The sequence below is a fragment of the Chiloscyllium plagiosum genome, unplaced genomic scaffold (assembly GCF_037043375.1).
Source record: "Chiloscyllium plagiosum isolate Xiang-an unplaced genomic scaffold, Cpla_swu_hap1 HiC_scaffold_14, whole genome shotgun sequence".
NCBI classification, from domain to species: domain Eukaryota; kingdom Metazoa; phylum Chordata; class Chondrichthyes; order Orectolobiformes; family Hemiscylliidae; genus Chiloscyllium; species Chiloscyllium plagiosum.
Genome location: NW_028270152.1, coordinates 79,395,510 through 79,408,934, shown reverse-complemented (window position 1 = coordinate 79,408,934; position 13,425 = coordinate 79,395,510). Strand labels below are relative to the sequence as shown.

The 13,425-nt window shown below is 48.7% G+C and overlaps 1 protein-coding gene across 4 annotated transcripts in view; it reads right to left on the bottom strand.

Annotated features, from left to right (window-relative positions):
- Window positions 1–13,425, bottom strand: part of nckipsd (NCK interacting protein with SH3 domain) — a 253,601-nt gene that overhangs the window by 64,058 nt on the left and 176,118 nt on the right. For all 4 annotated transcript variants that reach the window (XR_015759438.1, XR_015759439.1, XM_087994556.1 and 1 more), the window contains 2 exons: window positions 4,355–4,525; window positions 249–335 (listed from right to left, as the gene is read on the bottom strand). Coding sequence is in view for 2 of the 4 variants with exons in the window: in XM_087994556.1 (XP_087850682.1) it covers window positions 249–335; window positions 4,355–4,525 (258 nt within the window). In the remaining 2 variants the exon portion in view is untranslated. The remainder of the gene's footprint in view (window positions 1–248; window positions 336–4,354; window positions 4,526–13,425) is intronic.

Here is a 13,425-nt window from a genome sequence, read left to right as displayed (position 1 = left end):
CCTACAGCAACAAATGCCTAAACCTTGCAGCACCAGGAATTATCAGGAACACACCCCTCCCCTGACTCTCTAATCACACTGCCAATGGGAGAGCACCATTTGAGTTTACTCTTGGCCCCAGTTTTGAGGTCAAGTGGTGAGAAATCTGAAAGAATTATTTATAAAGTAAAATCAACCTGTAAGACCGAAAAGTCTAATGATGTCCCTCTCTGGCCCATCATGCACATTCTTAACCCAGTGTTCCTTACCATCTGATAGTATGCAATTAGTGAAAGAATTGGTTCAAAATTGTTCCTCTTCGTCATCCTCTTGCAGACTTCTGGATCGGCATCAGTCTGAGAAAGTAAAAGAAACAGTGAGAGTGGTTGCTGGTGGACAGAGTTCTCTCCAGAATCCAGCACACATCCCCTATATTGATTGCAGCACATAGTTTCTGCTTATGAAACCCACTGTTTTATCGGACAATAATAAGTAGAGCTGAGAGATGTGCAAGTTAGGAGAAAAAAAAAATTCTGCTGGAATTGAGCAAGCTGCAAGATCTCAAAGAAGACCAGATTGGCCAGTGTGCGCTTTTCAAATGATTTTCTGGGCGGCACAATGACTCAGTGGTTAGCACTGCTGCCTCACTGCACCAGGGATCCAGGTTCGATTTCAGCTTCGGGTGACTGTCTGTGTTGGAGTTTGCACATTCTCCCTGTGTCTGCGTGGGTTTCCTCTGGGTGCTCCGGTTTCCTCCCACAATCCAAAGATGTGCAGGTCAGGTGAACTGGCCATGTTAAATTACCCGTAGTGTTGAGGGATGTGTAGGTTAGGTGCATTAGTCAGGGGTAAACGTAGAGTAATAGAGTAGGGGAGTGGGTCTGGGAAAGTTACTCTTCGGAGGGTCAGTGTGGACCTGTTGGGCACACTGTTGGGATGGTTCCACTATGATTTTGTAGGGTTTCTATGAATACAGCAACCACCAGTTTCTATAATAGCTCCTTCTGCTTCTGTTGTTAGCTTCACAGCCACTCTGCTGCTGCTATGAACCCATGCTCTATCAAACTTGGAGAAGTCCTGGATCCCTTACAAGATTACCCGCTTCTGAATGTCATCGGTATCATCAAGACTATGTTCCGTCCCTCTCAGAGACAGCACAGAGGAAGCAGTCAGGAAGCTGGGGCTTGATGTAGGATTAAGACGACTTCTTTTCAGCACTCGTAGGCTGGTCAGCAGGCCATTAGATTCCAGGTCATTTACAGCTCCACAGTATTGCCCTATGTTAGCTACAGATCTCTTGACCTCCTAAACTAACAAAAAAATTATTAATCACAGTCTTGAACATTTGAACTGCCCTCCAGCATTCACGGTCCTTTTTAGGTAAAGTTCCAGGTTTCCACCATTGTTTGAGTGCAACCACTTTCTGATTTCATTCCCAATGATTCCAGTTCAAAGTTCAAGACTGCTTCATCTTGTGATGAATTTCTGTATCAGGGAACGTTGCTTCTCTGATGTTCAGAGGGATCTTGGGGTTTGATGTGAAGAGGGATCTTGGGGTTCAAGTCCATAGCTCAAGTGGCCACGCACGTAGATATGGTGGTAAAGAAGGTGTATGACATGCTTGCCTTTATTGGTCAGGGAATTCAGTACAAGAGTCAGGACGTCATGTTGCAGCTTCGTAAGACTTGGGTTAGGCTACACTTAGAGTACTGCATTCAATTCTGGTTGCCACATTACAGCAAGGAAGTAGAAGCTTTGAAGAACATGCAAAAGAGGTTTACCAGGATGCTGCCTGGATAGAGCTATAAGGAGAGGTTAGAAAAACTAGGGTTGTTTTCTCTGCAGTGGCTGAGAGTTGTTAGAACATGCAGAGGCAGGGTTGACAGTCAGATTCTTTTTCCCAGAGCTGAAAGGTTTGAGACTACAGGTATGGATTTAAGGTGAGAGGGGAAGAGTCCAAGGGAGATGTGAGAGACAAGATTTTTACACAGAGTGTGGCAGGTGCGTGGAACGGCTGCCGAGGTGGTGAGGGGTTCAGGTACAATCAGGGCATTTAAGAGACTTTAGGATAAGCACATGAACATGTAAGGAATGGAGGGCTAGAGACCAATAGCAGGCAGAAGGGATTGGCAGAAGATCGCATCAGAAGGATTCCATTTGTGTGTTCAGCAGTTCTATGTTCTAAGATACCTTTTATCATTTGATTACCTTTAGATCATTGTTCAATCTTCTAGACAGAAACAATACAAACAAGATTTCTGAAACCTGTCCTCAGGATGTAACAGATTATTCATGATATTATTCTACTGAATTTGTACGGCAACCGAGGCCAATAAACTGTTCCTGTAATGTGCTGTCTAAAACTGACTGCAGTACTCCAGACGGGAACTGAACCCAGCACTGTTCGATTCCACCTCCTCTACTATACATTTTGAATCCTGTGCAACAGGTTTTGTACGATCTATGTATATTCCACTGCTTTTTCATCGTTTCTTGTCTTGTCATTAAAACAATAAGAGCATTATTTGCCCAAGTCCAAGTTAACGGTTCCCACAGTGACCTCCAGCTGCCACACATTGAATGAGTTGGTTAAAGTATAATCCCCTGGTCCTCATCTTCCACCTCACCAACCTCCATCACCCTCCGCCATTTCCGCAACCTACAAACTGACCGCATCACCAGAGATATATTTCCCTCCCCACCCCTATCCGCTTTCCATAAAGACCATTCCCTCCATGACTAACTCGTCAGGTCCACACTCCCCCAACAACCCACCCTCCCTCCTGGCACCTTCCCCTGCCACCACAGGAATTTCAAACCCTGTGCCCACAGCTCCCCCCTCACCCCCATCCAAGGCCCCAAAGGAGCCTTCCACATCAAGGTTTCACTTGCACTTCCACACATGTCATTTACTGAGTCCGTTGCACTGGATGCGGTCTCCTCTTCATTGGGGAGACTGGACTCCTCCTAGCAGAGCGCTTTAGGGAACATCTCCTTCACTGCTGCTCCCTCACCACCAGACGCCTGGAGGAAGAATGCCTCATCTTCTGCCTCAGGACCCTCCAATCCTAGAGTATCAATGTGGACTTCACCAGTTACCTCATTTCCCCTCCTCCACCTTATCTCAGTTCCAAACTTCCAGCTCAGCACCGTCCTCATGACCTTTCCCACCTGTCCATCTTCCTTCCGCTCCAACCTTCCCTCTGACCTATCACCTTTACCCCCACCCCCATCCACCCATTGCACACTCAGCTACCTTACCCCCCAGCCCACACCCTCCCATCCATCTCTCCACCCCCGAGGCTCCCAGCCTCATTCCCGATGAAGGACTTTTGTTCAAAACGTCGATTTTCCTGCTCCTCGTAAATTGGAAGGAGGTCGGTTTTAAAATCAGGGATTGTAGAAGGAATTGCTGTACTTTTAAAACAAAGTTACTGGAATTCATTGCGTATTGTGTTCACACTGCTGCTTTGTTCGAGCAGTGTGAGAAGCTGTTTGGAGACAGCACAGCAGTGTGCGTGTGTGTGTGGGCAGTGTGTTTTTTGGCTAACAGGTTGGAATTGTAATTTTGAATAGTTCTCTGGTTCCTGGGCAGCTGAGTGAGAATGAAACAGTAAGCCACCTTTGAACTGCTAGATGAGCTGGTTGTGTGTCTCTCTCACTCTCTTTCCAATAAAGAAAATACCTGAAGCCTGAAGAAAACCAGCTTTTTCTTTCCCCTCCCACTAGCTGCTGTAAGCTGTTGCCTTTAATTTATAATGAAGGAATTTGGTAGTTAGTATACCAATCACCCTCTTGTGAGTCAAAGCAGCTTGAGATCAACAATAGTGTTCGTTCCTAGACCAGATGGATCAAATAGACTCACACTTCAAGATCTCATCCAAGGAGTATTTTTAAAGGTTGCGAGGTTTCCCGTCTCAAACACCCTTGTAGGTTAAATTCCATCTGCCCATTCTGACCAATTTGTTTATATTGTTGTGGAACGAGGAACAGGAGTAGCCACTCAGCACTTCGAGCCAGCTCTACCATTCGCTAAGACCCTGATCATGACCCCACCTTCCTGCTGTCACCCAGAATCCCTTGTCAATCAGACACCTGAACACAGGAATTGTCCCAGCCTCCTTTGCCGTGGTACAGAATTCCAGAGACTAACAGGGGAAATTCCTCCTCAACAACACCCTAGATGGCAGACCTGTTTATTCTGAGACTGAATCAGAAGGGAATAAGGTGGACCTAGGTAACTTGAGTTTGCTCAACTCAAATGTTGAAGAAACATGGTATTTCCTGGTAGAGCCACCCCACTCTTTCAGAAAGGACCAACAGATCACACATTGGAACAGTTTGTAAGCTGCAACATCTCTTATTTAGTGCTCACCAGGATACCCAGCAGCTCCTCCAAATAACAGGAAATAATACTCTCGTCTTCATGTAGAGCCCAGCTCCGCTGCTGAGAGTCATTTTTATGTCGTGCCAGGTCAGTGAAGATCACCTCAAGTCTCTGTTCATCCTGACATACCTGCCCCCTGGGTAAAGCTGCACTGAGATCCTGTCAAAAAGAAACATCAATAATTATGATGGTCATTTATAACTGAGTTCCTCAATGGAGTATACGCTGGGCTGGGGAGTGGGGGATTGCTCAGTAGGATGAGATGTTTGGACACTTACAATGGGAGGACATCAAATGCTCACGGCTGGACCACTAAGAGGTAATTTCTGACAGTACTCGAAAAGCAACAGCCTATGAAACGGTCAGAGTTTTAAAAAAAGTTAGATCCTGTAAAGACTGAACCACAACTGTCGTGATTGTAATGAGGCTGACCTCATAGAATAGGAGTCCCCCGGTTGGGGTTGTTAATCTGGTCTAATCAGGGAGCTCTGACTGATAGATATCATAGAATCCCTACAGTGTGGAAACAGGCCAGTTGGCCCAACACATCCACACCGACCCGCTAAAAAGTAACCCACCCAGACCCATTCCCCTAACCTATTACTCTACATTTACCCCTGATTAATGCACCAAACCTACACATCCCTGAACGCTATGGGGCAATTTAGCATGGCCAACCCACCAAACCTGCACATCATTAGACTGTGGGAAGAACCTGGAAGAAACCCACGCAGACATGGGGAGAATCGAATCCAGGTACCTGGTGCTATGAGGCAGCAGTTCTCGGATTGAGTCTACGGGGGAGAGAGAGCAGCCAGAAGTTGTGTTACACATTGGTACCAATGACATAGGTTGGGGAAGGGAAAAGGACCTGAAAAGAGAATATAGGGAGTTAGATTGGAAGCAAGGCAGACAGGCCAGGCAGAGTAGTAATCTCAGGATTGCTCCCAGTGCCACATGTTGGTGAAGCTAGCAATAGAGAGCGAGTGCAGATGAACACATGGCTGCAGGGCTGGTGTAAGAGGGAGGGCCTCAGAAATGTGGATCATTGGGATACCTTCTGGGCAAGGTGGGAACCTGTACAAGGAAGATGGGTTCCACCTGAACTGGGGGGACGGGAGGTTTGCTAGAGCTCTTTGAGAGGGTTTAAACTAGATTGGCAGGGGGGTGAGAACCTGAGCTATGGATCAGATGATGGAGTAGACAGTGAACAGCCAGATGCAGCATGCAGAGAGCTTGTGAGGAGAGACAGGCACTTAATAGGGCAAAGGTGATGGGTTGAAGTGTGTTTATTTTAATGCAAGAAGTATCAGGATTAAGGGTGACAAACTTGGAACTATGATTAGATTAGATGATGTTGTGGTCATTGCGGAGACTTGGACATCACAGAGACAGGAATGGTTGTTGGACGTTCCAGGGTTTAGATGTTTCAAAAGGAATAGGCAGGGGTGGTAAAAGAGGTGGAGGAGTGGCATTGCTAATCAGGGATAGCATCACAGCTCCAGGAAGTTAGAGTAAGTATGGGTGGGAGTCAGAAACAGGAAAGGAACAGCCTCCTACATGCCCCCCAATAGCAACAGAGACATGGATGAACAAATTGGGAGGCAGATTTTGGAAAGGTTCACAAGTAACAGGGTTGTCGTCATGGGTGACTTTAACTTCCCTAATAATGATTGGAACCTACTTAGTTCAAATAGACAAACTAGAAGGGAGGCCAAATTGAATTTGGTGCTTAGCAACAAACCATGCCAGGTGTCAGATCGCTCGGTGGGAGAGCATTTCAGTGATAGTGATCACTACTTCATGACCTTTATTATCGTCATGGAGAGGGATAGGAGCAGACGGTATGGGCAATTATTTAATAGGAAGAGGGGAATTACAACACTATTAGGCAGGAACTGGGGTGCCTAAATTGTGAAGAGATGTTCCCAAGGAAATGCACGGTAGAAATGTGGAGGTTGTTTAGGAAGCACTTGCTGATAGTGCTAGACAAGTTTGTCCCACTGAGGTAAGGAAGGAATGGTAGGGTGAAGGAACCTTGGGTGACAAGGGATGTGGAACATCTAGTCAGGAGGAAAAAGCAAGCTTACTTAAGGTTGAGGAAGCAAGGATCAGACAGGGCTCTAGAGGGTTACAAGGTAGCCAGGAAGGAACTGAGGAATGGACTTGAGAGAGCTAGAAGGGGACATGAGAAAGCTTTAGCAGGTAGGATTAAGGAAAACCCTAAGGCATTGTGTACTTACGTGAGGAACAACAGGACGGCCAGAGTGAGGATAGGGCTGATCAGGGATAGTGGAGGGAACTTGTGCCTGGAGTCAGAGGAAGCAGGGGAGGTCTTCAATTAATACTTTGCTTCAGTATTCACAACTGAGAAGGATGTTGATGGTTGTGAGGACAGTGTGAAACAGACTGATATGCTAGAACAGGTTGATATTAGGAAGGAGGATGTGCTGAAAATTTTGAAAAACATAAGGATAGACAAATCCCCGGGCCAGATGGGATATACCCAAGGTTGCTACAGGAAGCGAAGGAAGAGATTGCTGCGCCTTTGGTGATGATCTTTGTGTCCTTACAGTCTACCGGGGTAGTGCCATATGAATGGAAGGTGGCAAATGTCATTCTCTTGTTCAAGAAAAGGACGAGGGATACCCTTGGAATTACAGACCAGTCAGTCTTACATCAGTGATGGACAAAATATTGGACAGGATTCTGAGAGACAGGATTTATGATTACTTGGAAAACCATAGTTTGATTAGAGATAGTCAGCATGGCTTTGAGAGGGGCAGGTCATGCCTCACAATTCTTATTGAATTCTTTGAGGATATGACAAAACACATTGATGAGGTTAGAGCAATGGATTAAGTATATATGGACCTCAACAAGGCGTTTGATAAGGTGCCCCAAGGTAGGCTCATTCGGAAAATAACAAGGCATGAGATACAAGGAAATTTGGCTGCCTGGATACAGAATTGGCTGGCCCATAGAAGGCAGAGGGTTGTGGTAGACAGAAAGTTTTCAACCTGGAGCTCAGTGACCAGTGATGTTCCACAAGGATCAGTTCTGTGACCTCTGCTCTTTGTGATTTTTATAAGTGACTTGGATGAGGAAGTGGAAGAGTGGGTTAGTAGGTTTACCGATGACATGAAGGTCAGTGGAGTTGTGAACAGTACGGAGGGCTGTTGTAGGTCACAATGGGACATTGACAGGATGTAGAACTGGGCTAAGGGGCAGATAGAGTTCAACCTGGAAAAGTGTGAAGTGATTCACTTTGGAACTTCAAATTTGAATGAGAATACAGGATTAAAGGCAAGATTCTTGGCAGTGTGGAGGAACAGAGGGATCTTGAGGTCCATGTCCATAGATCCCTGAAAGTTGCCACCCAAGTTGATAGGGTTGTTAAGAAGACATATGGTGTGTTAGCTTTCACTAGCAGGGGGATTAAGTTTAAGAGTTGCGAGGTTATGCTGCAGTTCTATAGAATCCTGGTTCAACCACACTTGGAATATTGTGTAGAGTTCTGGTCATCTCATTATAGGAAGGATGTGAAAGCTTTAGAGAGGGTACAGAGGAGATTTACCAGGATGCTGCCTGGACTGGAGGGCATGTCTTATGAAGAAAGGTTGGGGGAGCTAGAGCTTTTCTCATTCGAGAGAAGAAAGATGAGAGGTGACTTGATTGAAGTGTACAAGATGTTGAGAGGCATAGATAGAGTAGATAGAGGTTTTTCCCAGGGCAGTAATGGCTATCACGAGGGGGCATGATTTTAAGGTGATTGGAAGAAGGTTTAGGGGAGATGCCAGAGGTAATTCCTTTACACAGAGAGTGGTGGGTGGGTAGTAGAGTCAGATACATTAGGGACATTTAAGCAACTGTTGGATAGGCACATGGATGATAGTACAATGTAGGGTATGTAGGTTAGTCTTAGAGTGGGATAAAAGGCTGGCACAACATCGAGGGCCAAAGGGCCTGTACGGTGCTGTACTTTTCAATGTCCGAACCACTGAGCCACCGTACCGCGCAACATATAAACAGGAGTGCCAGACATCCTATTCAATCTGGGAGCTGGCTCTGAGGAAGATGGATCAGTGTCAAGGACTTTACACATGCCTCTGTGGCGTTATTTCACAAGAACTCCAGACTGATCAAGTATTGTGCTTTGAACACGCATTTAGGATATGATTGGGGGGCCGGTTCTTAGTGCTAGTGTCCCCACCTCTGGGCCAGGTCATTTGGGTTCAAGTCCCACCAGGACCAAAGGTGTGCCAAAGCACATCTGAACAAATTCATTAAAAGTAATAAAAGAATCTAGATCACTGCAGTGCATCATCTCCCACTCCGACACCATTCTGATAGAGCTCCGTCCCTTGTTTCTCACCTTTTTGTTTCTTGTTAGTGGTAGAATTGGTGATGTCGATGGTTGGTTTATAAAATGGAGAAGTGATGTGGTTTATTAATATGGGGAAGGAAATCTGCTGCCCTTACCCGGTCTGGCTTACATGTGACTCCAGATCCACAACAATGCAGCCATGACTCAGTGGGGGTCCTTGGGAACATGATCAATGTCAATGTGAAGTTGAGTGTGCATGGCAAGGGCTAGAATGCATGGTCTCCGCGAGTAACAACATTTTGTTATAGCCCCTCCTTGGTTTCCCTCCTTTTCTGGTTTTTGTTATTGTTTCAGTGTTGGTAACTTGCTAATCGGGCAGATTGATAAATTGGTGATGAGTGTTTGAAATAAAGGTTGGGTTTATCACTGCCACTGGTGGGCAATGATTGTAACCTATGAATTGGGTGTAAAGAATGATTTGGTGTTGGATTTATTTAGACAAAAATAAAGATCAGATTAATGGGCTCTTGTGGTGCAGTGCTAATGTTCCTACCTCTGACACAGGAGGGCTGAGTTAAAGTTCTGCCTGTCCCAGCGGTGATCCACAACATCTCTGTTTGTTAATCTCTAGTAGGGATTTGATTTCTCGACAGGAAACCGGGAAACTGGTGTTTGTGCTAAATTACATACTTAGAAAAAACCCCATGTAAGTCTTTTGCTGCTAAATTCAACATATTGATGATGGTCCGTGAAACAAAATGATACCCAGAATCATCAGGTGGGTACACAGTTACTTTATAAACACACAGGGAGCCTGCACCAGGGGAAACCCTCACACAGACAGAGTCCGTCGCCGGGGAGACCCTCACAGACAGAGTCCGTCGCCGGGGAGTCCCTCACAGAGACAGCCCGCTGCTGGGGAGACCCTCACAGACAGAGCCTGTCTCCAGGGAGACCCTCACAGACAGAGCCTGTCGCCGGGGAGACCCTCACAGACAGAGCCTGTCTCCGGGGAGACCCTCACAGACAGAGCCTGTCTCCGGGGAGACCCTCACAGACAGAGCCTGTCTCCGGGGAGACCCTCACAGACAGAGCCTGTCTCCGGGGAGACCCTCACAGACAGAGCCTGTCTCCGGGGAGACCCTCACAGACAGAGCCTGTCTCCGGGGAGACCCTCACAGACAGAGCCTGTCTCCGGGGAGACCCTCACAGACAGAGCCTGTCTCCGGGGAGACCCTCACAGACAGAGCCTGTCTCCGGGGAGACCCTCACAGACAAAGCCTGTCTCCGGGGAGACCCTCACAGACAGAGCCTGTCTCCAGGGAGACCCTCACAGACAGAGCCTGTCTCCAGGGAGACCCTCACAGACAGAGTCCGTCGCCGGGGAGTCCCTCACAGAGACAGCCCGCTGCTGGGGAGACCCTCACAGACAGAGCCTGTCTCCAGGGAGACCCTCACAAACAGAGTCCGTCGCCGGGGAGACCCTCACAAACAGAGCCTGTCACCAGGGAGACCCTCACAAACAGAGCCTGTCACCAGGGAGACCCTCACAGAGACAGCTTGTCACCAGGGAGACCCTCACAGACAGAGCCCGTCACCAGGGAGACCCTCACAGTCACAGCCCGTCACCAGGGAGACCCTCACAGACAGAGCCTGTCGCCAGGGAGACCCTCACAGACAGAGCCTGTCACCAGGGAGACCCTCACAGACAGAGTCCATCACCAGGGAGACTCTCACAGATACAGCCCGTCACCAGGGAGACCCTCACAGACAGAGCCCGTCGCCAGGGAGACCCTCACAGACAGAGCCCGTCACCAGGGAGACCCTCACAAACAGAGCCCGTCACCAGGGAGACCCTCACAGACAGAGCCTGTCTCCAGGGAGACCCTCACAGACAGAGCCTGTCTCCGGGGAGACCCTCACAGACAGAGCCTGTCTCCGGGGAGACCCTCACAGACAGAGCCTGTCTCCGGGGAGACCCTCACAGACAGAGCCTGTCTCCAGGGAGACCCTCACAGACAGAGCCTGTCTCCGGGGAGACCCTCACAGACAGAGCCTGTCTCCGGGGAGACCCTCACAGACAGAGCCTGTCTCCGGGGAGACCCTCACAGACAGAGCCTGTCTCCGGGGAGACCCTCACAGACAGAGCCTGTCTCCGGGGGGACCCTCACAGACAGAGCCTGTCTCCAGGGAGACCCTCACAGACAGAGCCTGTCTCCAGGGAGACCCTCACAGACAGAGCCTGTCTCCAGGGAGACCCTCACAGACAGAGCCTGTCTCCAGGGAGACCCTCACAGACAGAATCCGTCGCCGGGGAGTCCCTCACAGAGACAGCCCGCTGCTGGGGAGACCCTCACAGACAGAGCCTGTCTCCAGGGAGACCCTCACAAACAGAGTCCGTCGCCGGGGAGACCCTCACAGAGACAGCTTGTCACCAGGGAGACCCTCACAGACAGAGCCCGTCACCAGGGAGACCCTCACAGTCACAGCCCGTCACCAGGGAGACCCTCACAGACAGAGCCTGTCGCCAGGGAGACCCTCACAGACAGAGCCCGTCGCCAGGGAGACCCTCACAGACAGAGTCCATCACCAGGGAGACTCTCACAGATACAGCCCGTCACCAGGGAGACCCTCACAGACAGAGCCTGTCGCCAGGGAGACCCTCACAGACAGAGCCCGTCGCCAGGGAGACCCTCACAGACAGAGCCCGTCACCAGGGAGACCCTCACAGACAGAGCCCGTCACCAGGGAGACCCTCACAAACAGAGCCCGTCACCAGGGAGACCCTCACAGACAGAGCCCGTCATCAGGGAGACCCTCACAGTCACAGCCCATCGCCAGGGAGACCTTCACAGACAGAGCCTGTTGCCAGGGAGACCCTCACAGACAGAGCCCATTTCCAGGGAGACCCTCACAGAGAAAGCCTGTCGCCAGGGAGACCCTCACAGAGCGGGCCCATTGCCGGGGAGATCCTCACAGAGACAGCTTGTCACCAGGGAGACCCTCACAGACAGAGCCCGTCACCAGGGAGACCCTCACAGTCAAAGCCCATCGCCAGGGAGACCCTCACAGACAGAGCCTGTCACCAGGGAGACCCTCACAGATACAGCCCATCACCAGGGAGACCCTCACAGTCACAGCCCATCACCAGGGAGACCCTCACAGTCAGAGCCCGTCACCAGGGAGACCCTCACAGACAGAGCCCGTCACCAGGGAGACCCTCACAGACAGAGCCCGTCACCAGGGAGACCCTCACAGACAAAGCCCATTGCCGGGGGAGACCCTCTCAGAGAGAGCCCATTGCCGGGGGAGACCCTCTCAGAGAGAGCCCGTCACTGGGATGAGGATGATCTGGATGGTGGGGATTAGGAATATCAAGCATCAGAAAATACTGGTGAGAACAGTTTAGGTGTCCCTTAATAGTTATACCACTGGACTGAACATTAAACATGAAATTAGTGAAGCTTGTAACAAAGGCTATTGATATATAATAAAGATTGTGAGGGATTTTAATTTTCACATAGAACAATGGGATCAACAAAGCAAGCTGAGTTACTCAAATGTTCTCCAGAGTTTGAGGTTTGGATTAGGAATTGGCTGGATGGAAGAAGACAGAGGGTAGTAGTTGATGGTAAAGGTTCATCTTGGAGTGCAGTTACTAGCGGTGTTCCGCAAGGATCTGTTTTGGGACCATTGCTGTTTGTCATTTTTATAAATGACCTGGAAGAGGGGTTAGAAGGTTGGGTGAGCAAGTTTGCGGATGATATGAAAGTCGGAGGAGTTGTTGACAGTGAGGAAGGATGTGGCAGGTTACAGCAGGATATAGAGAAGCTGCAGAGCTGGGCAGAAAGGTGGCAAATGGAATTCAATGTAGCTAAGTGTGAGGTGATTCACTTTGGGAAGAATAACAAAAAGATGGGGTACTGGGCTAATGGTCGGATACTTGGTAGTGTGGATGAGCAGAGGGATCTTGATGTCCATGTACACAGATCTCTGAAAGTTGCCACCCAGGTAAATAGTGCGGTGAAGAAGGCATATGGCGTACTGGCTTTTATTGGTAGAGGAATTGAGTTCCGGAGTCCTGAGGTCATGATGCAGTTGTATAAGACTCTGGTGCGGCCGCATCTGGAATAGTGTGTGCAGTTTTGGTCGCCATACTATAGGAAGGATGTGGAGGCACTGGAACGGGTGCAGAGGAGGTTTACCAGGATGTTGCCTGGTATGGAAGGAAGATCGTATGAGGAAAGACTGAGACACTTGGGGCTGTTTTCATTAGATAAAAGAAGGTTTAGGGGTGACTTGATAGAGGTGTACAAGATGATTAGGGGGTTAGATAGGGTTGACAGTGTGAACCTTTTCCCGCGTATGGAGTCGGGTATTACAAGGGGGCATAGCTTTAAATTAAGGGGGGGTAGATATAGGACTGAAGTTAGGGGTAGGTTCTTCACTCAGCGAGTCGTAAGTTCATGGAATGCCCTGCCAGTAGCAGTGGTGGATTCTCCCTCTTTATGGGCATTTAAGCGGGCATTGGATAGGTATATGGAGGATAGTGGGTTAGTATAGGTTAGGTGGGCTTGGATTGGTGCAACATCGAGGGCCAAAGGGCCTGTACTGCGCTGTATTTTTCTATGTTCTATGTAATAGCTAGTAATGTGGAAAGAAGCAGCTTAACTAATTCATGATAAAAGAAATCTATTTAAATAAATGCTCATACTACAATTTAATTTCATAT